This window comes from Primulina eburnea, chromosome 6 (assembly GCF_022965805.1).
Source record: "Primulina eburnea isolate SZY01 chromosome 6, ASM2296580v1, whole genome shotgun sequence".
In the NCBI taxonomy this organism is placed as follows: domain Eukaryota; kingdom Viridiplantae; phylum Streptophyta; class Magnoliopsida; order Lamiales; family Gesneriaceae; genus Primulina; species Primulina eburnea.
In genome coordinates, this window is record NC_133106.1 from 34,995,471 (window position 1) to 35,023,079 (window position 27,609).

The window sequence follows — 27,609 nt, forward strand, 5'->3', positions numbered from 1 at the left end:
TATGTTCTCCATTTTAATTATTTTTCAGGAAAATATTAATGTGATATTAAACACGTCGCATCATATAAATGAGTGTGTCTCATTTGAGACCGTCTCACGGATACTAATCTGTGAGATGTGTCAACTCTACCCATATTCACAATAAAAAGTAATACTCATAGTATAAAAAATTATACTTTTTCATGGATGACCCAAATAAGAGATCCGTCTCATAAATTCGACCCGTGAGACCGTCTCACACAAGTTTTTGTCCATATAAATACTACATCAACGTCACGAGTAAAAAAGACAAAAATTTTAAAAAAAAATTGACAAATAATATATTAAAATTGAAATTTGATAAGATAAATAAAAAAAATCGCAAATAAACTAATATAATTTCTTTATAATTTATAATATACCTATGTTATAATGCAAGTAGTATTATTACCTACACGTAAGGATTTGTGATAATTATTTTGCTTAATTTCATAAGTCACATCTATAAAAAAAAGTTTATATTGCTAAAAATCTGTTTTCAAATCTTGTAAGGACAATAGTGTTTGTGCTCATGAATTGAAAACACATTGAATTGATAAATGATGAGGTTTCCAGCGATATCAATATTTTCATATGGATACTGTATTTAATTAACTGCCATTATTTTAACATAATATATATTATATAATATTTGAGTCGTAACATAGACAAAATAATTTCTTAGCATGATTCTTAGAATCTCAAAATACCACCCCCCCCCCCCCCCCCCCTTTTTTTTTATCCCTCTATTTTTTTTGTATGAAAAATTACAATTTATATAAAAAAATCAAAACACTTATTAAAAATCATAAAATTCTAAATTTTATTTATAAATATTCAATTTCAATTTCAGTTTCTTTTAAAGTAGTACTTATATATATATAAAAAAACCAACTGAACATACATATAATTAGTTGTAAATTGTAATTACAATTCGAAAATAGAGCTGGGATTTGAAAGAGATTGATTATGATTAGTTCCAATCGAAGCTTGGCTTTCGATATTCCATGTGCTTATATTCATTTTGTATTTTTTTGAATATGAGTTACGTAAACATGAAGAAGAAGCAATTGCCATAACAAAATATCATAAAATTCAAACCGAAGAGATTGGACACGTATCTCATTCCTTTTTATCTACTCAAACTCCTAAATATTAGTTTACTCATAGTCGAGTAAACAGAGAAAGAAAGAGAAAACTCCCCCCTTCCTTACCTATTATTCCTAAAAAAAAAATTACGTTAGACAATTTTACATGTCAATTTTACGAGATAGATATTTTATTTAGATCATTCATACAAAAATATTATTTTTTATTATAAAAATAAGTATTATTGACTCGTTTTATAAATAAAGATCCGTGAAAGCGTATCACAATAGAATACTCTTCTTTCTTTTATATATATATTTTTTTATATCTCATTAAAAATGTAATGTCATCTCTAACGTTATTTCATTACACATCTAAAAAACTTCGACCAACAAAAATTCTCAATGCTTTCGTTATATTTATTATCACATTAAATTTCAAAAATATATATTTTGAAAAATAACCGTGGAAACCTACAAAATATATTATTATAATAATAAATAAATGAAACTATACATCCAATAAAATTTATTCAATAAATAGTATATGTATAGACATATAGTCGCGTTTGTTTGAAAAAACAGCTGATTTCAGGGTCATTCCTGTTCCCCATCAATTTTTAGGGACCTCATTCGAACTGGTGGTCTACGTTGTTTCGTAGATAAAAGTAACTTTTTTCACGTAAGCGAACACTGGGACAGTATCATTTCTACAAGCAAATCATTCAAGATTCAGCGCTAAAAATGGGGAAAATGCAGCTGCCGTAAGGTACGAATTAGCTAACGACTGAATTCTGATCCTAATCTCACCTGCAACCACACATTTGCTGTGTCCGTACACGATGGCGACGCGGTCGCCATCGGCTCCCAGCTTCTCTGCCCCCTCGAATCACCTGCTTTTCTTACAGCCCCTTTCGATACGGGTCGGGCCGAAATTTCCTTCTCGAGTCCTGGAGAGACCTGCGATCACCTGCCGCCTCAACCCCTCGTCCGATGGCGAGCTGGTGTACGAGCTTAATTACAGCCATCGCCGCCGTGTGGGTTCATTCCCGGTTTACGTTACGCTGCCAGCGGACGCCGTGGGGCCCACAGCGCAAACCATGAGGAGGAAGAAGGCGATGGCGCAGTCGTTCCGGGCGCTAGCGGCGGCGGGTGTGGAGGGGGTGGTGATGGAGGTTTGGTGGGGGCTGGTGGAGAGGGAGTTTCCAAGAATTTATGACTGGCGAGGGTATTTGGAAATCGTTTTATTGGCTAAGCGTTTCGGGCTGAAAGTACGGGCGATGATGGCGTTTCACCAATGCGGGTCGGATCCGGCGGATCCCAGCTGGTTGGTAACCATCTCTAAATTCCATTTACCTCGCTGTTTGGCCCCCTTTTTTCTTGCTAAGTTCTATGCTTTGCTGCGTGTCGTAGCTATTAAGTTGAAGATCTATAAATGGAGTTTGCTTCTAGTTTTCGACATCCTTGGATATACTGACTAAGACATTAAGGCTTTTCGTTATGTGCATGTTAATCTATGTATTCTGATCCTATTTATTAAATTTAGTACGACTTGATTTTATTGATTATTTAGTGAGGTTCAGCAACTTAAAGAAGTGGCAAAAGCATAAACAGACAAGAGAATGTGCTAGACGATAAGGACGCAAAGGTGCTATTATACTTTTCGACTCTGTTCCCTGGTGTCTTGTAGTGTTAAATCAGAGCCTTTATCCTTGGTTATTGCACACCAATGGAAGCCTTCGAAGATGACCAGGTAGCCTATAAAGATGTTCATTTAACAGAAATTTTACTTCAACACTCCCCACCAGAGGTAAAGGAGTCTGTAACTTTGCTGATTGAAGGGGAACTAAATCTGTTTGGTTTAGTCCAAGATGAATAACAAATACGATTCTTCTTATTCACACTTCTCAGCAGGGAAAGTGTTTAAATGCAACTGATTAGGGAGGGGCAAGTCGAGAAGTGAGAATTAGGAATTTAGCTGTTCTTCATATTCACTGATCTGAATCAAGTGAAAATGGGTTTGTAGAAGTTCTATCTATCCTATTTAGGAAAATGAAATCAAAGATAAGATCAGGACACTCAGTTTCACTCCTAAGTTGCATTTGCATTTGGTTTGTGTTATCATTTTAAGTACAATGAAATAGCAATTTTCCTTCACTGCCTAGAATTGAGTTTGTTTGATCTTTAATGGATTATATTTGGCTTAAATTTTAGTTTCCTTTTTGCTTTCTTTTCTACTGTCATTTCGATGCTGTATCACCATTTCATTCTTTTCTATGGGCAAGGATTCCTCTCCCTCGATGGGTACTTGAGGAAATGGATAAAGATCCAGATGTTGCATATGTTGATAGATTTGGGAGGAGGAATATGGAATATATTTCTCTAGGATGCGACATTTTACCTATTCTACATGGAAGATCACCTATTCAAGCATATGCTGATCTCATGAGGAACTTCAGAGAAACGTTCAGATCATTTTTTGGTGGTGTTATAACGGTAAAAATGACCTTCATAATGGGCTTTCATCAGCTGTTTATGTTCATTAGTTCTTATAAATGTGATGCCTCGTTTGCAAGATGTAGTTTTCATAGTGCCTATTTTCAGGGGATTCAAGTTGGGCTAGGTCCTGGAGGTGAATTAAGATATCCATCATGCCCTTCTCAGAAGCTTACATGGGCTTGGCGCCCTCGCGAACTTGGTGAATTTCAATTCTATGATAAGGTACCCTGAGATTTAAATATCCTGAACACTGCACAGCCTTTTTTTTGGATATTTTTCACTGAGTTTCAAATTATAATTTTCTTTACTCAATTTGCCAGTATATGCTTGCATCTCTGAATGCTTGCGCCCATGAAATAGGAATGCGTGAATGGGAAGGTAGAGGGCCCATTGGTGCCACTGATTTAATGCAAAATCCAGAAAATAAAGAATTTTTCAGAGACGATGGTGCATGGAAGACACCATACGGAGAGTTCTTCCTTCAGTGGTACTCAGAAATGCTGCTTCAACATGGGGAAAGGATTTGCAGAGAAGCGGAGACTATATTCAGGGGTAATGAAGTTAACATGTCCGGAAAAGTGGCTGGGATTCATTGGCATTATGGCACCCAATCTCATTCATCTCAGTTAACATCTGGATACTACAACACCTCAATTAGAGACGGCTTTCTACCAATTGCTCGCATGTTTGGTAGGTATGGTTTTACGCTGTGTTGTCCATGTTTTGACATGCGGGATGCTGAAGAACAGCAGACTAATCCAGTTAGTAAACCTGAAAGTTTTCTCAAACAACTTCTGCTGGATGCACGAGTTTGTGACGTTCCATTGGCGGGAGAAAATTCTTCTAGAAATTTGGACGATGAATCATTCAAACAGGTGTTGAAAATGTCCAAGTTATACTCAGATGGACTTGAAACACCTTCGTTTTCTTTCAACTTGGTTAGAATGGACAAAAGTTTGTTCGAATATCGTAATTGGGTAAGTTTTACAAGTTTTGTAAGACAAATGTCCAATGTCAAAATGTCTCAAGCCGGCTTAGATTTTGGTGGCGGCGAGACGACCCTTTCTTCTCCTTCTGCCTTTTTAGCTGGAGCTATTCTTGCATCGTAGTAAGATACTTCATTCCAGATTTTATGGATCGATCTTTCCATGCCACAGAGTCATTGAGTTAAGTATATAAAATATCAGTATTTCTGATGTGATACCACTTATCATCTTCTTGATCATCATCAGCCATTGGTTGTAGATTTTGTAATTTTTCTAATTATTATTTTCTGATCTTTGGAATCAATCATTGGTTTAAATTTCTGACTCCATGTATTGCATTGCACGATAAAATAGTGAATTTCTGAATTCGATAATGGGTGAGTAAAACTTTAGCCTGTTACTTCTTTCCATTGTTAAATTATTTCTTATGAATTTTCAAACTTTAATGAAGTTTTATTATCTGCCAAATTTTTTCATACAAACCAAACTAATCGAACCAAATCAAAATCGATTTTTTTTGGTTTGTATTTAATCGAATTTTTGTGTGAAATTTAATAAAAATCGAGGTTTATTAACAAGTTGATTTACTCAATTTATCTTTGTATTTACACAAACAAAAGAAATCTGACCGAATATACCTTTGTGCCAAAAGTTTAGTTTATTTGGATACAAACCAAAATGATAAATTTTTATTTCGTTTGGTCAAATCAATTATGCCAATAATTTTGGTTTAATCGAAATTTCTTTATTCTTCGTTTTAGTAATATTATTGTTACTATGATTTATTATTGCTAGTTCTATTAATTTTAAATATTTTAACATTAATACTGTTATTATTAATATATTTATTATTAAAATTTTTAATCAATATGATTAGATTTTATATTTAGATAATGAAAAATAATAATATTTTGCAAAATATAAGAAAAATAACTTTTTTTGGGGGGTAAAATCTAAAGGGTTGAAGAAGTAAAAGCAAAGGACTTGATTTGAAACTTTGGATTTTAGTGACAAATAAAATTTTACTCGCATTTCGAATGAATTCAAGAACAAGCAAAATCAAATAATAATATTAATCTTCTCTAAAATAAATAAATAAATAAATCAAATAATTAATTAATCTATTTTTTTTAAAAACTAAAATAAAAATAAAATCAAATAATTAATGAACAGTTTCAATCAAGAGAGAGCATTCCGGAATCCAGCTATGCGCATTCACCTTTTGGCTTTTGGACTCCCCCATTGACTCTTCTGCTTCACTCCTCTGTCAGTCTTCTCCGCCCAATGCGAACCGGAGACACCGCAAAAACGAGTAATATACTCCGACAGGTCAGCAGAAGAAGGGAGTGTGAAGCACGTAATCCGTTTTTTACTACCAGATTCTAATGGATTTCAATCTAATTGTCGCTGCTAGTTTTTTCTGTTCGATCTTTACTTTGTCTTGATCACCGATGTATGCCCGGTTGATGTTGAAATCTAAATTCATGCTGTTATGATGCACTATACCCGGTGGGGATCCGTCCGGGTAGAGGTTTAGTGTGAATTTCTTGTGTTTTGTTTTGCTCTTTCATTCTGCATCACTGTTCGCACGGATGGTTTTTTAATGCCTTTTCGTGTGTAAATGCTTTCTAATCATATATTTTGTTCTGGGTTTTGTTCTTATTTTGGCAACACTTAGCGTTTTTTTAGAGCTGAAATAAAAACATAGCCTTGATACTTTCTGTGCATGTTTGCTCACACACTTAAGACGATCAAATTATTATTGCTTGAGACACATTTTGAATTGCTGTATTTGTTTCCTGCCTGCAGGTCGACTCTTTAATAGGGTCTATATCATGGTTTTGAAGATGTTCAAGGATTAGATGGGTAATACCCGCTCAAGAACCTCTATAGTTTACCATTGCAGCATTATCTCCATCTGAGTACACGGAGCCTAATGCCATACCAAGAGCATTTTTGATTAGTTCGTGTGTTAATACTGAAGCATATGGTAATTCATCATGTGGCTGGCAATGCATTCAATTAAAACTCGGTATCATATTTTCTGGTGCCTGTTGTCTGGATATGTTTCAGTATTTGTTCTCTCCCAGTCATTGAGCAGGTCTGACGAACCGGCATTCATGTTGGGAGGATCAGATGATCGATGTTCACCGGGTGAAACTCAAACCACAGCCATTACCCAGTTTCAGAAATCCAGATTTTTTAACCTTTATGATAATTACCTCTCTTGTGAGGAATTGAAAGGAGTTGGTTCATTCAACACCACCTGTTTTCTCAATTCGAATCTGTATACGAATTCTGATATTTATGTAGTTGGCGCTGGAAATCTGGAGATACTTCCTTATGTACAAATTGTTTGTCCAATAGAAGGCTGTACTATAAGTTTTAATTTATCAGGCAATGTCAAAGTTGGTGAAAATGCTTCCATAGTTGCTGGAACTGTTGTTTTTTCTGCTCTCAGTCTGGCTTTGGAGTTTAATTCTTCTCTGAATACCTCTGCATTAGGCGGATTACCACCTTCTCAGACCAGTGGAACACCAGTTGGCTATGATGGAGGTGGTGGGGGGCATGGTGGGCGGGGAGCATCCTGTCTGAAAACTAATGTCACAAACTTCTGGGGTGGAGATGTCTATGCATGGACAACTTTATCTAAGCCATGGGCTTATGGTAGTAATGGCGGTGGCACGTCAGATGACCACAAATTTGGGGGAAATGGTGGCGGGCGTGTCTGGCTTGATGTGAAAGATGTTCTTCATATAAATGGATCTGTACTGGCAGAAGGTGGGGATGGAGGTTCACTTGGAGGTGGTGGATCAGGTGGAAGTATTGTTGTACAAGCTCCAAAACTGTGAGCAAACTTCCTGCTTAAACTTTATACTTCTGATGTCACTATATTTGTATTCTTTTTGGCTGGTTTTCTTACTTCTTGATTGTGAATAATTTCAATATGCAAATTGGGCCCGTCTCACGTAACCTGCAAACCTCAAATCATATTTCATGAACAAATTTGTTGGCAAAACATGTATACACCGATTTTTCAATGTCAGTTTCATGATATTAATTAGGTGCTATCCTGAGAGTGCATATCAGTATTTCATCAATGTTTTTTTGAACTTGTCATTCTTTTTGTTAATTTTATGTTTACCAATAAGACTTCAAGTTGTTAAGCTTAACACTTAAATAAAAAAATGTTCATTGTGTTGGAAACACCTGTATATTTTGATTGGTGGAAATTTAGTTTTTTTGCAGGTTATATTTGTAAAGTTTAGGTAAATAATTGAGAAAAAGAAAGACGCATTGTAAATGATGAAAAATGACTATGGTTATCTTGCAATATGGAACTTGCATACTTTGGAGCCCTATTTTTTTAATTCTCTTCAGCATAGTTGTCAATCGCGCATAGCGCCTCATAGCGCAAAGGTTGCCCGTGGCTATAGCGAATGGCGTAGCGAGGGTTATTTGAAAGTAAAGCGCCACAAGTATTTAAATTTATAATATATAGCATATATTAACATCAATTCAAAAATTTTAATTTCCAGCATAATTTTCCATAACTTTATTTCTAAAATACTAAAACCTGTAATTATTTTAAGTTTTTCATTGAAATATCTAGAAGACACAAAAATAAAACAAGAAATGCAGAAAAATATAATTTCCAGCAAAAACCTAAGTAATTACATGCCAAAAAAGCCAAAATTAGAAAAAAAAGGACAGAAAAAAATAAACATGTAGCTTCGCTTTGCAATAGCGCCGCTATTTCAGCTATCGCGATTGTCGTTATAGTGCCAATAGCGAGGATAGCGAGCGCTATTGCAAAGTCCATGGCGCGTAGCGATCCGTAGCGTTGTGGTGTCGCTTCGCCATGCTATTCGCTATAGCGAGGGCTACGGGGGCTATTGACAACTATGCTCTTCAGTGCAATTTTTTAAAGAATTACTTTTTCAGTTTGATCTCACAGCCAATGTTTTTTAGAAATTCCAAGCTTCATCTGGGAATTTCAGGGCATTATACGCACCTACTATTTATTCAAATAGTTCATACCAGTACCTCAGGATTAAATGACTTTTACACTCCTTTCAGAAGTGCTGGAAACTATCAGAAACTGATAGTCTTATAATATTCTTAGTTATAGTTATCACTTGGTATTTACCTAATTATGTGTCTCGAAGATTCTATTTCTTTAGGTAGCACTGTACACATTAAAATTGTTAATTTGATACTGTACGAGTGTTGGTGATATGCATTGACTGGACAGGAAGGGCTTTGGTATTATCAGTGCTTCGGGCGGGCTGGGACTTGGTGGAGGTGGAGGTGGTAGGATATCAATGAACTGTTACAGCAAACAAGAGGATGTAAAAGTCACAGTGCATGGTTTGTGCACAACAACCCATCTCTTGCCTGTCTATTATAGATGCTAATACCCGATTGTTGGCTTAACACTTTAGCATTTTATGATTGTTGAGACTTCTTTTTCTTGTAGAATTTTTTAAGGTAATGGTTTTGACATGGTGGAAAGTCACCTGAAAAAACTTGTACATCTGTTATTCAGTGACATGATGAATTGTGGTGTATTTCATCACTAATTTTCTTGCTTCTTGAGAGTCGTTATTCTCATCCTTGGATAATACCATAAGATATTTACTTTTGAGTATGAGTATTTTGTGTGTTACTTTTAACTAAGAAAAATGAAGCATCTAAATGAGGAACCCATTCTATATGTATGAGAAAAAAATCATGGTTATGCTTGGATTCATTTCTTAGTCCTTTTCCATTTTAAAAAATGAAATCAAACATAACAATTTACACTTTTTTCTCCAAAATCTATTCTCCTTCGACATTATTTTCTTACATTATTGTTAATTTTAAACGAAATTTTCACTACTGCCACTAAATACTTCATCGTCATGTTATTTCTGGTTCAATTAACAATTTTTGAAAATTTCAAACATACACTGCACTTTATCAAAAATTGTATCTCTCTTATAAGAGATTACTAAAACACATTTTTAAAATGACGTGATTTCTAGAATGCATTTTTAAGAAGTATTTTTTTTTCAAAAAACACTAAAATCAGATCCAGACATAGCTTCACATCTTTGTTCGGCAATCAATAGAATATATGCAGGGAGAGAACATTTCACGAATATGATTAAAATCATAAAGTCATGGAAAGTGGCTGCTACTCCTAAATTTTTGACACGTGTCTTTGCACCTTTTGTTTATCCCTTGCTAAATTTTAAATGACTTCAGTGGCATGCTTGGAATGTGATAGTGATCTGTCTACTATTTTTTAGTAGTGTTGTTACAGTTATTTATTTTTGTATGTTTCATGTAAATATTCTTTTTTTAGTGGATGTAAATATTCTTTTAAGTAACAGATATTAGTACTGGTTTTTGCCTAAGTCTCTTGCTTGATTTGTTTTCTATGTGGTAGGTGGGTACAGTATCGGTTGTTCTTGGAATGGTGGGGCGGCAGGTACTTACTTTGATGCATCTGTGCTGAGTTTACGTGTTGACAACGACAATGTGACCACAGAAACAGAAACACCTTTACTGGATTTTTCTACTAGCCCATTGTGGACAAATGTTTATATTGAGAACAATGCAAAAGTTTTGGTTCCTCTCCTTTGGACAAGAGTTCAGGTCCTCAATCATACTCTTTTCCCAATGTATCTAAAGTTTTGAGTGTATATGTGCAAGAAATTGATAGGTAGTTGATGGTAATGTCGTGTAGTTATACATATTTATATACATATGTTCGGCACCTTTTAATTGATATATAAATGTACGCAAAAGTGCACAGAAACAAAAAGACAAACAACTTCTATACTTATCTTGTAAATTAATTGCATATTATAAAGATGTTGTGATTTACTCTGACTATATGGCTTCTCTGTGCATAAATAATGGAAAAAATGTGGCTTTTTTTTTACGGCCTATGCTCATAACCACATCAGACAACATCAGTGTCCCAGTCATACTTTTTGGTAATGAATTAAGTTTTTGACAATTTTTTTGAAACTCATCATTTTGAAGGTGAGAGGTCAGATAAGCCTGTACAATAGAAGCAGCATAATCTTTGGATTGCATGATTTTCCGGTATCCGAATTCGAGCTTGTTGCAGAGGAACTTCTAATTAGTGATTCCATAATAAAGGTAAAAGAGTTGCGCTTGTTGTGTATCCTTTAACAACTGCTAACATCAGCAGTTTATTGGTTTAGTTTTTATCATTATTAATTTGCACAACAAGATCCCTAAATTGGTAACTTAATCTTTCAAGAAATCACATTTCCGAATGTTCATCAATGTTGGGCATCATTAGATAATAAGAAACGCAAAATGAGGTTCTCTTTGCACTTTGCACCAGTAATGTGCTATTTCTGTTTTTTTTTTCCTTTTATTGTTTGTTCTTTTCAAAAGCAATAAAGATAACCTTCATAGACAGCTATTCTAGAGCAGGAATGCATCAGCTGGTATAGCTTCACTTGAGACTAACCGAAGGGGTGTTTTAGCTCAAAGTCTCAAACCTTACAAGTTGGGACATGAACTGGAATTGTTTCATTTTTGGTGCCCTCAAAAGTTAATAGTATATAATAGGTGAACAGGAGGAAGTTTATGCATCATTTGAAAAAAAATGGACGTACGACGGAAAAATTTGTTGCCTTTCTTTGTTGTTGCCTTGATTTGGTGTGATTCATTTTGGAAGAACTTTGAATTTTCTGGGCATATTGTCCATGAGATGAAAATACACTTTTACCATCTTTAGCTATTTGCATATGATTATAAGACTCCCTGTATAGTGACAGATAATTGTTTTGTTTTGTGCCAATGAAGGTCTATGGTGCTTTTAGGGTATCTGTAAAAATGTTACTCATGTTAAACTCTCAAATCCGAGTTGATGGTGGTGGAAACTCAGATGTTGCCATCTCGGTTCTTGAAGTAAGAAATCTTGTTGTTCTGAAGGTAATAATTAAATGCTGTTTCATTAACTTGAGATGTGTCTTGTTCTAAATTATTGTTGATTATGCAGCCACAATTACTTTCTCTACTCCAAACAATTTGTTGCAGAATAACTCTGTCATCATTTCAAATGCAAACTTGGCTCTATATGGTCAAGGTCTTTTACAGCTAACTGGTCAGGGTGATGCAATCAAAGGCCAAAGACTTTCCTTGTCACTTTTTTATAATATTACCGTAAGTTATAAATCATAGTTATGTTTGTTTTCTTTCATTTGTTCTGCTTAAGATACATGAGATCAGGTTGCCATTTTTTTTATCATAGCTTAACATCTATCTGGCCATAAACAAAATCTGAAGATTGAAACATGTCTTTTATAAGCAAAATGATTTATTAATATTTTAGCTGTTAGTTAGGTTTAGTCTTGACTACAAAAACACCCTCCCAGATGTTGGAATAGTTTCAAATGCACCCCTATCCTTACAAGAAATCTTTAGGGGTTCTATAATTTTGCGTTCTCAGGTTTGCTATAAATTTTTAGGGGTTCTATAATTTTGCGTTCTCAGGTTGTCAATGTAAGCAATGTGCTTGACGTAAGGGCACCCATCAGGTTTCTAACAATTATAATTTTAAATTATTACTAACTTGCTCCCTTACGGTTGAAAATTGTGGCGACACCCCATATTCGATGTAAATATTCTAAGTTGGAAAACAAAAGCGGTGATGACATAACACTTTTTTAGGATAATGACGGACGACCATAAGGAGTGTTGATTAAGGTTCACCTACTGAGGTGTTGCAATAATTTAAACTCGGGGAAGTATTTTGTTAATTGATCAAACTTTAAAGGGTTATGTTGCCATCAACCTTTTATTTCAATATTGTAGTTGCTTTGCTGGATTCCCTCCCGCAATCTTTTGAATTATCATTCTCTCATGTTTCTTTACTGACATCTGATTTTGCATAACTGCCATAGAATATGATTTATGAGTGGTATATCTCACCCCCCTTGGCATTTGAAACTGTTATTGGTTTTTACAATAGGAGAAGGCACCTCGTGTGCATAATTTATGTATAGCTTCTATTATACTCGGAAAGGTTAAGCTCCTTCTATTGAATCCATCCGAAAAATGTTGGCATAAATATCAGTTCATTTGAAAAGATTATTGGCATTCTCCCTTTTCATGTAACTTTTTTTCATTTCCATTGATCATTTCTCTATTTCTTTAATTTAAGTATCCGCTGTTTTAATTCTTCAAAAAACTTGTATGTTAGGTTGGCCCTGGATCTTTACTTCAAGCTCCATTGGATGATGATGACAGTAGAAGCTTGTAAGAAAATTGCTTGCATTTGATTGCTCAGTGTGAATTAATTTGATTATATTCTACTATTTGCAATTCCAATCACATTTTATTATTGTTAATTAGGGTGACTAGATCTCTTTGTGGGAGTTCGACATGCCCAATTGATCTGATAACTCCGCCAGATGATTGTCATGTTAATTACACATTGTCGTTCTCTATGCAAGTAAGCGAAACTATTTTGTTCCATCAACTTTCACATGCAACCGCTTTCACACTTGTGGTGATGTGAAGTTTGCGAAACTGCTTACCAGATATCAATTTCCTTCTTTTTCCATTCTAATTAATTTGTACTCCTGAATAGCAGCCTGTTGATGCTCTTGATCGTGAAATTTAGTCACTAAATTGACGAGGTTCAATTTTTTGCTGCATCTTACTAATTCTGCTCGTACAGGTTTGTCGCGTTGAAGATATTCTGGTGAGTGGAATTATAAAAGGAAGTGTTGTTCACATACACAGGGCAAGGACCATCATCGTGGACAATAACGGCACAATAACAGCATCAGAATTAGGTATTTGTCTTTACTTCTCGCTGGTTGAATGACTTGATTTTTATTTTCTGACATGATGGTAATCCTAGCCCTTTTGATTCTATTCCTTCTCTTACGTTCTAGCATTGAGATTTGTGAGGCCTCATATATGAAAAATATCTGAAATGCAAAAAAAAATGAAAAATATCTTCATAGTTTCTCATAATGCATGCTTCACAGGTTGCAAAACTGGTGTTGGGAGGGGTAACTACTCAAATGGAGCCGGTGCCGGTGCCGGACATGGTGGGAGAGGTGGATCAGGATTTTTCAATGGCATTACGAGTGAAGGTGGTTGCAAATATGGAAGCGCTGATCTTCCTTGTGAGTTGGGTAGCGGAACCGCGAGCATTAATAAATCTGACGGATATGTGGCTGGTGGTGGGATGATAGGTTAGCATTTTAACTCCCTGAGCCTCTCTCTTACATTTATTGCGATGAAGAAACTATTTTTGGTTTTATTGATTTCCTTATTTTCATACTTTGGGCCAAAGAAGTTGTTTCATACTCGGCTGCAATATGAATTGATTTCTAAACCATTTGGGCGACTTTATATAACTTGTTGAGTGATAAAAATAACGAAATTACAGGCACTTAAAAAAGAATTTCATTTCTAACATTCTTTATACGTGCCTGTAATTTCATTATTTTTATTGCTCAACAAGTTGTAGAAAGTCTGCCCGATGGTATTGAAGTTAATTTTTTCTCTCTCTAAATATCAGATATTTATGAACTGTTGTGGCTTTAATATGTTTTATCACACCAACTTATCCTATCAATACCCGTGCCATGTCTCAAAAATAAAGGTTGGGTGCCAATAGATTTGTATGAAGAGCTTGTCTTATCCTCTAAATCTATATTTTATCATCATCAAGAAGTATCATCTCTGAGTAAAAACAAGATTTCTAGCATTATGATTGACTAAAATCAGAGTCCATATCACTTCTCAATTTTACGGTTATATTCATTTTAATGTTATCTTTGATAAGTTTCATATATATATTTTGCAAAAGGATATGGATCTAATTCCCTCATATGGAAGTATAAACTGAAATCCGAGTCAATGGTTTGATGTTGGGCATTGGTTTCTTCTGAATATGTAGGCCTGAATAAAAGGTTGGGAACATGCATTTTCCATTGTATCGGTGCTTTTATGCTCAAGGCTTAGTGACGACTTAGAACCACATTCAAATAATTAAACATTATACATCTTTCATGTCTTTGTATGTTGCGTGAATAAATGGGACACAAACAAATCTTTTCCTTTGCTCTGTATCATTGATCATCTATGTCCTTGCATTTGATCATGTAACTGATGGTAACCAGTTATCCTCTTTATGCCCCATAGTGATAGGATCTAGACAATGGCCACTTCAAAAGCTTGACAACTACGGGTTTATCAGTGCTGATGGCCAAAGTTGTCATAATCCGGCTCGCAACCATAATGGTACTCTTGTTGGTGGACTTGGTGGAGGTTCTGGTGGGACTATTCTTCTTTTTCTTCAATCTCTGTCACTCGCAAAGAACTCCTCTTTCTCTGTGCTAGGAGGCTATGGTGGCATTTTGGGTGGGGGTGGAGGTGGTGGTGGAAGAATTCATTTTCATTGGTCTAAGATAGCGGTTGGAGAGGAATATATTCCTCTCGCATCTGTGGATGGCACCATTGAATTAAGGTATGATAATTCTTGCTGGGAAGCTTGGTTTTTGCATTGACCTTAATTTTTTCTAGTGGACAATCATGTGATAACCAGTTACTCAGAATGTCGTTGTTGGGAACTTATGATTGTGTTGCCTTCCTTCGCATGCTTCGTTTTTCTATTTTTGGAGAATCGGTTTGTTTACTTCAGTGTTCTATAAAGCGCGCGAATTGGTTTGTTTACTTTAGTGTTCCATAAATCACGAAAAATCGCTAAGCGTGAAGATAAAGTTTCGATTCGGACTAAAGCGTGGAAAAAAACGATCAACCTAAGGTTGACCACTTTGAGCACTTGAGCTCGAGAAAGTGTGATTAAACGCGATGGAGCGTGAGCTTTTAGATAAAATTTTAAGTTAAGATTTAATTTTTTTTTCAATTTTAAGCAATGTTTTTTTTTAAAGTTTACTTTTTAAATTTATATATTAAATAATTGATAATATAAATTTTTAAACAAAAAATGCTAAGACACCAAAATAATAGTAAATTTTTTTCTAAGATTTATACATTTATTCTTAAATTTGTGTGTTTATATATTTTTTAATCTATTAATTGACTTGATATAATAAAAATTATAATAAAAACTAAAAATTCTTTTTCATGCTTAATCTTGTACTAAACTCGTTTAAGTATGTGAAGCTTGAAGCTTGACCTCAATGCATCATCACGCTTTGCGCTTTATTAGAACCCTTGTTAACTTTGGTGTGGCTGCTTCTTTTCTAATTTCGACTTTTTGAATATATTACTTTTGATCACATTTGATACATATTTTTGCTTGCCAGTAATACTTTTGTTTCACCGAAAAATGTCGGCAAGTACATGTTTTTTGTTGGTTAGGATATTTTTTCATGTTCAGGGTGTATTAACTTTTGAAATACCAGTAAAGATGATTTCAGAAATAGTATATCAGTTCATTAATGTATAAGATTTGTTTCTGTTATGTTCAAATGTAGTTTCACAGGCCAACTTTTAAATAATCACAAATAATTGTTGATTGAACTGTATGTTTTGGTTGCTGCTCGTCGTGTATTTGTTGCTTTATTGCTCCAGCTATTTTAGTGTAACATATTTTCGAAATCTGATAGAGATTCTAGAATAGGGGTGTTTAATGTCAAAGTTCATGGTATTTTGAGTGTGAATATTTATTACTCTCATTCTTTAGCAGGATGTAACGACGCTGCAGAAAAAAAACAGACATTGCATCGGTTTTCATTGAAATGTGTTTACATTACTATCATAATTCCTTTACATTGTCTAACAGTGGTGGTGCTGGGAGTGGAGATGGACTTCGTGGGGAGAAGGGTACCATTACGGGGAAGCAATGCCCCAAAGGCCTGTATGGTACATTCTGTACAGTATGTTCTTCATTCTCACTATCTTCTCCTGTACATTTTGTCAGTTGTGCGTATATTGCCTGAAGGAGGAAAAGAACAAAAAAAGAATGTCATATTAAGGAGAAAAAAGGAAGTTCCCAGATGTAGTCATTTTTCTTTCTCATTTATTACTACTTATGATTGGATAAATTGGCAGGAACATGGTCTTTTTCTTGTTTTCTTGATTTGAGAAAACAAATTTCATTTAAATTATCCAAGCTGGAATATTCTGTTCTGTTGGCAGCTGTTCTCCTTTCCTTCAATTTGTTGAAACAAACTAAGCTTTCTATAATTGGATAATATCAAGGCGTGGGTGGCTATTAAAGGAGATAAAGAAGAAGTTTATTTATTAAATCCAAGATGTCATTATTTTATCCAGTTGAGAGACAGAGGGTTAATCATTTATTTTTGGCTACCAAGTTGTGGGCATTTTTGTTTTCATTTATTCTATGCCTAACAAACCTCATATACCTAACAATTTCTGGTGTATCATTCTTAACTAGGTATGGTTGATCCTCACACTGGACTTGCAGAGTATATGCATATAAAGTTCAATCTGCACACTTATTGCTTTTATAAAAAACGTTGGCATGAAATTGGACTGACATTGTTTGCTTGTTAAAATTGTGTTAGGGTTTATTTTGTGCTGGTTATATTTTCACTACAATGCATGCTGTAGAAAATATTTGAGTTTTTAGGTCATGTGTTTGAATTTCTTTATATGGGCTGTATTATAGGAGTGCCCTGTCGGAACGTACAAGGATGTTGAAGGATCTGATCCAAATCTTTGTAGGACTTGTTCCCTTGAGCTCCTTCCCGCTCGTGCTTATTATATATATATGAGAGGTATCGTGGTGAATGATAAAAAATTTCATGTGGGATCTATCTCTGCTTTTTTACTGCACAAACTTGGTTAATTTCTGCCACTTACACTACAGATGGGATGAAATACTGCAGGTGGAGTCACCCAATCACATTGTCCTTATAAATGCATATCTGACAAATACAGAACATCTAAGTGCTACACACCTTTTGAGGAGCTGATATATACATTTGGTGGCCCCTGGCCTTTTTCCTTACTCCTGTTGTGTGTTGTCATGCTCCTAGCTTTATTGTTAAGTACTCTAAGAATCAAACTGATTGGATCAGGAAACTCATATGACAGTGCGAATTCTCTCGAACATCATTCTGACAATCGTTTTCCTTATCTACTTTCATTATCTGATGTAAGCATATCCCTCCTATTGCGTGGTTTAGTTACAGTTTTTTTCTGGTCAGTGCTTTATCTATGCTAATACCTTTTTGTTATTGCATTGCTTACACTTCAGGTTCGTGGTTCCCGAGCAGAAGAAACTCAGAGTCATGTACATAGGATGTATTTTATGGGTCCAAATACGTTTAGAGAACCTTGGCATCTCCCATACTCTCCCCCCTCAGCAATATTTGAGATTGTGTAAGAATGAATACATATAAACATAAAATCTGTAACCATGAATACATGTTGAAAGATGTTCTTTTTAATTGAAATTTATTATATATCAGCCTTTTGGTTTTCTTTCTACCCACCCAATATTAATTATTTACGGCACACTCGGTGCCAATTGGCTATTGGTGATATTCCCTATATAAGTAACTGCAGTCTCTTGAAATCCAGCTAATGACACTGGATCTGTTGAAGTACATTTTTTATCTTCATTTTTTAGTATATAGTGTTTTTTTGTTTGGATTTTGATTTCTAAATGCAATCAACAGTTAATAAGTGGAAAATTGAAAAAGTTACCAAGATCATTTACAATTTATACAGGGTCTTCTATCTCTATTCTCTTCATCATCATAGAATTCTATAGTCACCTGAAATTGTATTTTCTTTGACTACCAGGTATGAAGATGCTTTTAACAGATTCATAGATGAGATAAACTCTGTTGCCACGTATGAATGGTGGGAAGGGTCAGTACATAGCATACTTTCGGTCCTCGCATATCCCTGTGCCTGGTCCTGGAAACAGTGGCGTAGGAGAAATAAAATACAGCGGCTTCAGGAGTTTGTCAAGTCTGAATATGACCATTCTTGTCTCCGTTCTTGCCGATCACGTGCTCTGTACAAAGGAATGAAGGTTAGAATAATTGAACATCATGGATACATTTCTTTTGGATAAACTCTATAACTATCCATTTATTTGCCAAAAAAATTGAAGGACAATTTTGAAAGTAGCTTTCAGTGTCTGATGTTTGGTACAAAACTGATAGGTTGCTCTGTTTTAAATCAGTCGAGGAGCTGATCTATTGAATTAGTTAAACAGAGTTACTTTGTTGAAATTTCCTTGATATGGTGATATATTTGTCAATGAACTATTTGGCAAATGGGAAATTGTTCAGCATCATCTGTTAACATGCAATGCATATAATAGTTCTTTTGGTAGTGCATAGGATATAGTAGATTATTCTGTTTTAAATTGGTAGTTTTCCAAGAATTCGGGGGTTACACAAACTAGTTACTTATAGAAAGGAAGGGGAAATGTGTAATTCACTTCCCAAAACATCTCTCCGTCCTTTTCCCTTTCCTCTATTTGTCGGTGTTTTCCCCTCTTCATCTTCGATTGTAGAAGCAAAACACTAGCTTGACAGAAGGGTTGAAGATGTGTTGTGCCTCAGTTCATGAGTTTACAAGCTCAAAATTAATTTTTAAATATATTTAATATTTCCAATCATGAACCATACCTATGATTTGAACTTGCGAACATATTCATGAATGAAATTTGTTAATACAATCTGTGATTGGGAACCCGCTCATGACCTGAGCTCAAGAGCTTTTTCGATTCCGATCTCATGAAAATTTGTAAGCTCAACTGGTTACTCCTCGCAGGCCAATGCTTTAAAATCAACAGAATATTCATTGCCATACGCTAAAGTGGATTTTGTGCTTTCATATTTTATTCTTGAAAATTTAGTTCATATTTTTTTAACAAGGTCAAGTATTGCAGGTTGGGGCAACACCTGACTTGATGGTTTCATATATTGATTTTTTCCTTGGTGGTGATGAGAAACGTTTGGACATGGTAACCAGCATACGGAAAAGATTTCCTATGCGAATTATTTTTGGCGGGGATGGTAGTTATATGTCACCATATAATCTATACAGTGACACATTATTGACAAATCTCATTGCCCAGGTAATCTGAATGTTCTTTATTTTATAGACTGCATTCAGAAATCTATGACATTAGATCAGCAAAAATAGTTACATGTATTGGCTTCTAATGTGTGCTGATCTATAATTTAGCATGTACCTTCAACTGTCTGGAATCGCCTGGTTGCTGGTTTGAATGCTCAGCTGAGGACAGTGAGGCATGGGTCTATTCGCACCTCTTTACTTCCCGTTATGAATTGGCTTAGGAGCCACGGAACACCCCAACTTGAGTTTCACGGGGTCAAAGTTGAGCTTGGGTGGTTCCAAGTCACAGCCAGTGGGTATTACCAGTTGGGTATAATTGTGGTGGCTGGAGATTATAGTCTATATGATCTTCAGCAGTCCGAGTGTTTGGAACGCAGCGATTCATTCGCCAGGTAGTACCATATGAGTCCATAATCAAATTATTATTCTACCTCAAATGAAGGATGTGTAGTGAAAATTCAAGAGCTAATTAGTTCTCAATCTTGATTTACATTATAGGCAAAGGATTAATTCGACTTGTCTAGTTTCTAGTTTCTAGTGGGCCTTTGTTTGGAAGGGAAAAAATCTTGATTTACATTAAAAGCTTCTGTGGCTCTTGTTTCTACTCAAATACTGAGTAATTATGTTTTTGATTGGGTGCCAGAAAGTGATATTGGAATTCTAAGTGTTAAATAACCTACTTGCGATCACGTATCTCTACTTTATTTTTTGGCACAATCTTTCAGGAACTTTGCTGCTGGGACACAAAGTAGTGTCAAGCTATCAGAAGAGAGTCAGGTTTACAATAACCATTTGTTATCGCGCAAAAGGATTACTGGAGGATTCAATGGTGGTATAATAAATGAAGCTTCCTTAAAATCACTGGTGTATAAGAGGGATTACCTCTATCCATTTTCTATGCTATTGCTCAACACTCGGCCTGTTGGCCGACAGGTACACAAAATACGTGACTTGCTGGTTGGCCTAATTTTTCCTATATGATGTTAACTTGCCTATGTGTTTCAGGAGACTGTGCAGCTTATGATTACTATCGTGCTCTTGGCCGACCTTTTGGTTACTCTTCTTATGCTGTTTCTGTTCTACTGGATATCTCTTGGGGCTTTTCTAGCTGTGCTTCTTATCCTTCCCCTATCTCTGCTCTCTCCCTTTCCAGCAGGCTTGAATGCCTTATTCAGTAATGGACCTAGAAGAGCTTCACTTGCTCGTGTTTATGCCTTGTGGAATGCTAGCTCAATCTCAAACATTGTAAGCGTTGATTTGCAGTCATTCAAATTTAATTAAACAACTGCATTCAGTTTTACCTGAGAAAATGTGAAAAGAAAGTGATGAGAAAAGGCATGGAAAGGTCGAGACAAGAAACTGAAAATGCACTGCAAATTACTGGCTAAGATTCTCCCTGTTTACCAACTTAGAGACTCAGTTTAATTCACTTGACTGCTAATATCTACTTCAATTTTTCATTGTTTTGACTGGGTCACTTGCAAATTCTGATACTGGTTGTTTCTAACATACTAATGTTGTCTATTGTGTCTTCCAATGATGTTTTGCTGAAAACATGGTCTACTTTGTTTCTGTATCTTGCTTTCAAATCGATGCTAATCAAGTATTGTTTAAGATCTTATAAACTTAGGGGTAGGTAGCCGCAAGTATATGGAAAAATAAAATTCAGTATCATCTTCAAAGCAGAGGTATAGTTACTTCCGAAGGTTTAAAGCGAAAATGTACACATGTTCCATGGTTTTAGATGGATACTGGTTCATGCCAGTTAATTTACTTGGTTTATGGTGAAAAATGAAAGAGCAAGATATGGCCTTGAATAACAAGTTAATTTTCCAAGTGATGGCAGCATTTTCTGGCTGTGAACTACTTGCAGGAGCAAGATATGGTTATGGTGAAGGAAAATCAATAAAAGACGATGATGTGTGGCTTTAACCCTTTTTCTTAAAGAATCTAATTTTGATTTGTTAATTTTTTAATTTTATGTACTTTGCAGGGTGTGGCATTTATCTGTGGCCTGATTCATTATGTGACCACCTCGGTGGATTCCCAGCAAAAGGGGAGCATTTTGCATTCAAGGTGAGTACCATCAACATTCTTGTGTAACATATTTTTGAGGTTATGATTGAGGATTCCTGCAAATGATAACGGCCAGGCTGCCTCAACTGGTTGTGTGGATGTGCTGTTTGAAATTTTAAGTACTGGATTTGCTAAAAGGTGGAATTTCTTGCTTTTTGCTGTGAATAACAAGTATTGCAATGAGTGGATCGATGAGAAAATATTTTATTCGCAGTGTGATTTGTTTTGCATCGAGTGTTTTCTGTTTGTGCTTCACCGTAAATATTTAGACTCAGACCCCAGCAGTGCACCTATTTCTGTCATTTACATACAATGTACCTCAACTTGCCATCTGCTGGTATTGTTTAAAATGAAGTAAAGAAAAACCAACGTAGGAGTTTGGGATTGAAAAGGTCAATTTGGAGTGTTCTGATCGTGTGCTAATCGGGAATGAATCTAAAGTCCCTTTTCTTTACTTAGATTACCGTGATTATTTTCCTTCAAATCGAGGTTGTAAGATCCATGCTTTTCAGTATGTGGGAATTGCATAGAGATGTGTTTTCAAATTTGTTGTGATTCCAGGGAAGATGACAAATGGTGGCTTTTGCCAACAATTCTCTTGCTATTCAAGGCAATTCAAGCTCGATTTGTTGATTGGAATATTGCAAATCTAGAAGTCAAAGATTACTCACTCTTCAGTCCAGATCCTGATACCTTTTGGGCGTACGAATCTGTTTTGTGATGCAACGGGATAAACCAATCCATTAGGAGTCATGATGATCTCGTTGCATATGTACAGTAAACTAAAAGTTCCCTTGTGTATATATATCCCTGCAGCATAGAATGTTTGAGTAAAGCAATTAGTCTTTTTTCCATATGCTGATGTCCTTGTTCATGTACAGATCAACACTTGACAATCAATTTATAGCCATAGTGAGATGCGAATTAACTGAGTGATGTTGACATATAAAATTTCATCTTTGATGATTGGCCAACATCTCCTGGAGAAAAAAAAATCTTTACTTTGAATGTACAAGACCACAGTACCAGTATATGAACGTCGCCCCGAACTCAGCTTGATCGCTGTCCTTGATGATATTATGTTTCTAGAGTAACTTTATAGCTGCTTAGACACCGATATGCACACCACACACGGTTGGAGTCGAAGCTGTCGACAATGCGGTTTTTAATTCACCACTGGAAGGAATTCTTGTTTCATAAAATATTAATACATCTTACCTGTGGGTTATGGGATATATATCGTTTGATTCGAACACGTTGAATTGCAAAGCTTTTCATTTCACATACATCCATTCGTGGTGGAATTTGCACATTTAAAATTTTCATAATCGTCAACCTTTCATATTGGAAATAAGCAAAGCAATAGTAGAGTGAGTGTTATATGAAATCACCACCAAATCAATGTGCTCACCATGCTTACAAAAATCATGCGATATTCTGAAATTATATAAATATCATTTCCGCGATTGATTTGTGACCAAATTTCAGAATATTTATATGTATTATCTGATAAAGTTTACCAATAATTTGAGCACATACATGTTGAAATCACACATCACACTAGTAAATAATGTATTTATTATTTAATTAATTAAGTTGTTATAAAGTTATTTAATTTATACGTTGTTAATAAATTTAATATTTATTAAAAAATGCATTTTATTTGAAAATTGTAATTATTTAATAACCCCCCCTTCTGATGCTATCCGCAAATGCACAGGGCAAAATGGCTGCATCTGTGAACAGCTTCGTCCTTTCACCAAATCCACCACCATGTTTCTTTCCTGCTCCTGCTTCTATCTCTTTATTAACACCAAAATTCTTGGTTCTTGCAACCCGCTTTCCTTCGATTCTTCCCCTTGTTTCTGCTGTTCCTGTGAACCAGCGAAGCAGGCACACGCAACTCTGCTGCGCCACTCCGGCTGTCTCCACGGACACAACCCATTACGAGGTAGAGATTAAAATCTGCTTTCCTTGAGAAATTCCAAGAAATGGTATTTTGTCATGTCTCAAGCCTGCTCTGCGGACTACAAGCAATTGGGCCGTAGCTTATAGTTGATATAATGCCCGGAGAATCTCCTAATATGCTCGGAGACTCTACCGCTGTAGTATATATTAGAAAGCTGTTCCCACTTAATAGTTTTTTCTTAAACATGTTATTGCCCACCCTTTCCACCTAAACAGAACTTATGAAATATACTGGACAATAATTATTCAGGTATATTTATCAACTGTAGAAATGTACGTTTGTCAGCAAACTTGGGATATCTCTGATATGAGAATAAATTGAAACTTCGTGCAGTTTCATGACGATTCAACTGAGGTAGAGCTGAGATTGGAGCTAGGCAGTGAAAGCATAAGTCCCAAGGATATCTTTGTAGATGCAAATGATACCTCTTTGGTCATTAAAGTGCAGCAATCAGGGTACATAAGGACTCTCTTGGATACTGATAGTCTCTATGGAGTCATAAAGCCTGCGGAAACGATATGGTATATGTTGGTGATATGAACCATAGAGGATCAACGCAAACCATTTCATGATTAGACTGATGTTTGTTCTCTTTTTAGGTACATAGATGAAGCTCAACTGGTGGTTAACTTGAAGAAGCATGACCCAGAATTAAAATGGCCCGACATTATGGAATCCTGGGAGTCATTAACTGCGGGAGTCATGCAACTATTGAAAGGAGCTTCAATCTTCTTAGTTGGAGAATCGGCTGACATAAACCACAAGATTGCTCGAGAACTAGCTGTTGGTCTTGGGTACAGGACTCTCTTCATTGGAGTATAAACTTAGAATAGACGTAAATATATTTCTTTTAATAATATATAAGGTTATACTAATTTTATCGGGCTGTCTTTCGGTAGCCTTTACGTCTTGCTTGCTCTTGTCTGTATCACTCAATCTGAAGTGTTGTTTATTAATCTAAGCAATTAATCTTATATCATCGTGTTAGTCTTTAATAAAAGTGTCAGGAAAGGGTAGACTTGGAAGTACTGATTGATCTGATTTCTGTTCCAATTTTACCTGTTTTTGGCATTTCTCTTTATACATTAATTAGAAGTTTTCTGGTGTTTGCAGCATAAAAAACATCATGTCTTTCTATATGCTTGGGCTTTAATTCTTTGGTAGCCTAATTTCATTATCTTCCTAAATTTGTGTCTTCTATGTTATTAGATACACTCCGCTCAGTACACAGGAGCTGCTAGAAGCATATACTAAGCAATCCATCGATTCATGTGAGTGTACAGGTTTCTTAATCTCTGCATGCGTAATCCACTCTCGTTATCTCACTCACCCACATATGCTAGCAAAATAACCACTCGTTGATATCATTCATTTATCATGGAGTCTTTAAATCGTCGAATGGAAAAACATGTATTTGCAAACATCATTTTGAAGTGAATGAAAAATAGGGTGCTTAAGTGCAAGCAAGTTTAGTGCATAGTTCTCATCCATCTTGTATTCCCTTTAAAAAATTTCACTTTTTGCATCAAAAAACAAATTTCCATGTTTTTGGTGTACAGAGTTAATCAAGAATGAAAATCTTCGTGAGTTTTCCAGAGATTGAACTGGGTCAATGTCAAGAAAGAAAAGTAAAGAAAATAGATCGATATAAGTTCTTATAATTAAGATCCTGAAAACTTCAAATGAATATATCCACTATCTTCGTGAGTTTTCCAGAGATTGAACTGGCTCAATGAAAAGAAAGAAAAGTAAAGAAAATAGATCAATATAAGTTCCATAAAATGAAGATCCTGAAAACTTCAAACGAACATATTACACATTTTGCATTGACTCAACAAACTATAACTTGCATTACCATCTTGCAGTTCGTTGACATCTTAAACTGGTTCCAGGGGTGATTGCAGAGGGCACTGAAGCTGTTGCAGAAGCAGAAGATGCTATATTAGAGAATCTTAGTCGGTATTATTTTTAGCTGTATTCACCACATGATCATTTATTTGGTGCTGCAAAATTGACCATCTTCCACTATTTTTTTCCTTGATATTTCCTTATGCAATTAAATGTTTTATAAATCAATGAATTTCCAGTCAAGCCCGAGCTGTTGTTGCAACAATTGGAGGGGAATATGGTGCTGCCAGGAGGCCTAATAAATGGCGGCATATTTTTGCAGGATTTACTGTTTGGCTGTCTCAGTCTGAAGCTCTTGGTAATGTTTATTCTCTCTGCAGTGTTATAAGCATACAGTAATCGTCCATCTTTTGTGAGGACAAACATAACCTGTTTTTTTCCTGTCAGTGGGAGAATATTTCAAATTTACTCAATGGGATGATTGATATTTTTAGTCGGAAGTGTTGATTTGGGGATGGGAAGCCAGGCATTGTTTGAAAGTCGTTTTCGCGGTGTTCTTGGAAAGAAATTAAGGACCTTACAATCACTTTAATTGATGTTTGTTTTCAAAGGAGTTTTTACATGTTAACGTTCAAAAAGATGCTGCGGATTGTGTGTAAAAGAGTTTCCTCGTACCTTTGAAACTTGCATGATACACAGATACGGGGTGAATGGTTAGTTGTGTTAATCAAGATTTTGTTTCTGCTTACGATAGATTGGTGAAACCTCATGTCATTGATTGTGTTCACTAGTACCATTACCATGAATTGTTTCTCAATATAGGAGGAAACTGACAGAATTTTTAACCACTTAATTAGGCGTCTCTTAAGCGACAATATTATGCAAATGTTTTTTAAGTTGCTCATCTCTGGCTAAAAACAACTTTCATGTATAATTATTCAGAAACGTAACTTTAGGTATCCCTTCTTATTTTTTTGGTTTTATGTTGGTATCCGTTTCATAGACGAAAAAGTTTCTTGGCCTATAAAAAATGGAATATTTCACCCTACATGTGGGGATGTGCCCCCGTGTATAAATCAAGGGTCCAGATTTAGCCACAAGTACATGGGTCCACTGTTTTTTTTTAAATCACAAATGTGGTTAAATCTGGACCATCTAAATCCTGTGGGGGCAGTGTCCCACAGGTAGGATCGAACGATCCCTAAAAAATGGGTATTGTTCTGTTTATAGCTTCTCAAAATATATTTGATTTGGTAATTGTGAAGATGAAAAGTCGGCAACAGAGGAGGCCAAGAGACACATCCAAGATGGTCTTCAAGGTTACGCAAATGCTGAAGTGGTCATGAAGCTTGGAGGTTGGGATGCCAATTACTCCAAAACTATCGCCCAGGCTTTACTCAGCGCTCTAAAACGTTTGATATTATCAGATAAAAATATTCCAGGTACACTCTATGTTCGTCTTATTTTCAATGTCATTTTATATACTTCGTCGATCATGTTTTTGTGACAAACTCCGAATCCACACTTCCTATGATTTACACTCCAGATTTTCAGATTTTCATTCCATGCTTCCATATCTTATCACGTGTATTCAAGGAAAGATGTCCTTTTTCTAATGCTTGTCTAAGAATGGCACGTGATAATGTTCACACAGTACAGAAGATCACAACACAATAGGAAACACAGGGTGTGCACTTGATTTGAAGGTATGGTAGTAGGGTGTTGCTGATAAAAAGTTTCCTTGTTTTGAAGATAAAAAGAGCCTGTATATAAGATTGGGATGCCGAGGGGACTGGCCTAACATCAAACTTCCTGCTGGCTGGGATCCATCCACGGGAACTGATGTTTCTATTTCTGCATCAATGTGACATATCTTCTACTTGATCTGATCAATGAAATTGTATACTTTTTATGTCAAAAGTATTAGTTTTGGCTCTAAATATGAACCGTGTCGATCCATCTTCCTGATATAAATCAAATGAGACCGTCTCCTGAGATATCTACTGTAAATTATAATTGTACTTCAGACAGTAAATTATCT

General features: G+C 35.5%; 3 protein-coding genes across 7 annotated transcripts; all 3 read left to right on the top strand.

The window, feature by feature from the left end:
- The first annotated feature begins 1,698 nt into the window (after positions 1–1,698).
- Positions 1,699–4,965, top strand: LOC140834660 (beta-amylase 1, chloroplastic-like). 2 transcript variants are annotated; one of them, XM_073199701.1, is made up of 5 exons: positions 1,701–1,875; positions 2,015–2,433; positions 3,392–3,602; positions 3,711–3,827; positions 3,926–4,965. In XM_073199701.1, exons 2-5 carry the CDS (start codon positions 2,207–2,209, stop codon positions 4,712–4,714), a joined length of 1,344 nt encoding a protein of 447 aa, XP_073055802.1. In that variant the 5' UTR covers positions 1,701–1,875; positions 2,015–2,206; the 3' UTR covers positions 4,715–4,965. The 2 variants fall into 2 exon arrangements, with proteins under 2 accessions (XP_073055801.1, XP_073055802.1); XM_073199700.1 differs by having other exon boundaries at positions 1,699–2,433.
- An 817-nt stretch (positions 4,966–5,782) lies between these two features.
- LOC140834661 (uncharacterized) lies at positions 5,783–22,720 on the top strand. Of its 4 annotated transcripts, none has more exons than XM_073199705.1 (23): positions 5,783–5,920; positions 6,401–7,439; positions 8,847–8,962; positions 10,026–10,234; positions 10,628–10,747; positions 11,426–11,554; positions 11,660–11,785; positions 12,825–12,880; positions 12,977–13,076; positions 13,305–13,422; positions 13,621–13,830; positions 14,786–15,110; positions 16,392–16,485; positions 17,241–17,349; positions 17,461–17,729; positions 17,832–17,956; positions 18,383–18,617; positions 19,485–19,673; positions 19,784–20,067; positions 20,401–20,608; positions 20,681–20,920; positions 21,669–21,751; positions 22,313–22,720. In XM_073199705.1, the coding sequence occupies exons 2-23, from the start codon at positions 6,592–6,594 to the stop codon at positions 22,470–22,472; spliced, it is 4,353 nt and encodes a 1,450-aa protein (XP_073055806.1). In that variant the 5' UTR covers positions 5,783–5,920; positions 6,401–6,591; the 3' UTR covers positions 22,473–22,720. The 4 variants fall into 4 exon arrangements, with proteins under 4 accessions (XP_073055806.1, XP_073055804.1, XP_073055803.1 ...); XM_073199703.1 differs by having other exon boundaries at positions 5,790–6,116; XM_073199702.1 differs by having other exon boundaries at positions 5,790–6,100.
- A 722-nt stretch (positions 22,721–23,442) lies between these two features.
- LOC140834663 (probable inactive shikimate kinase like 2, chloroplastic) lies at positions 23,443–27,565 on the top strand. The gene is made up of 8 exons (XM_073199706.1): positions 23,443–23,702; positions 24,054–24,241; positions 24,320–24,514; positions 24,930–24,991; positions 25,613–25,679; positions 25,808–25,926; positions 26,834–27,010; positions 27,321–27,565. The coding sequence occupies exons 1-8, from the start codon at positions 23,451–23,453 to the stop codon at positions 27,434–27,436; spliced, it is 1,176 nt and encodes a 391-aa protein (XP_073055807.1). The 5' UTR covers positions 23,443–23,450; the 3' UTR covers positions 27,437–27,565.
- Positions 27,566–27,609: the final 44 nt, after the last annotated feature.

What these genes read in the sequence shown, in the direction of transcription:
- LOC140834661 (XM_073199705.1), top strand. Translation starts at nt 6,592, where the DNA reads ATGTGGCTGGCAATGCATTCAATTAAAACTCGGTATCATATTTTCTGG. An exon ending in GATGGCACCATTGAATTAAG is followed by an intron (nt 15,111 to 16,391) that starts GTATGATAATTC and finishes ATTGTCTAACAG; the next exon opens with TGGTGGTGCTGGGAGTGGAG. An exon ending in TCAGCAATATTTGAGATTGT is followed by an intron (nt 17,957 to 18,382) that starts GTAAGAATGAAT and finishes TTTGACTACCAG; the next exon opens with GTATGAAGATGCTTTTAACA.
- LOC140834663 (XM_073199706.1), top strand. Translation starts at nt 23,451, where the DNA reads ATGCTATCCGCAAATGCACAGGGCAAAATGGCTGCATCTGTGAACAGC. An exon ending in CGGACACAACCCATTACGAG is followed by an intron (nt 23,703 to 24,053) that starts GTAGAGATTAAA and finishes AACTTCGTGCAG; the next exon opens with TTTCATGACGATTCAACTGA. An exon ending in ATATTAGAGAATCTTAGTCG is followed by an intron (nt 25,680 to 25,807) that starts GTATTATTTTTA and finishes ATGAATTTCCAG; the next exon opens with TCAAGCCCGAGCTGTTGTTG.
- LOC140834660 (XM_073199700.1), top strand. Translation starts at nt 1,949, where the DNA reads ATGGCGACGCGGTCGCCATCGGCTCCCAGCTTCTCTGCCCCCTCGAAT. An exon ending in TTTTTGGTGGTGTTATAACG is followed by an intron (nt 3,603 to 3,710) that starts GTAAAAATGACC and finishes GCCTATTTTCAG; the next exon opens with GGGATTCAAGTTGGGCTAGG. An exon ending in AATTTCAATTCTATGATAAG is followed by an intron (nt 3,828 to 3,925) that starts GTACCCTGAGAT and finishes TCAATTTGCCAG; the next exon opens with TATATGCTTGCATCTCTGAA.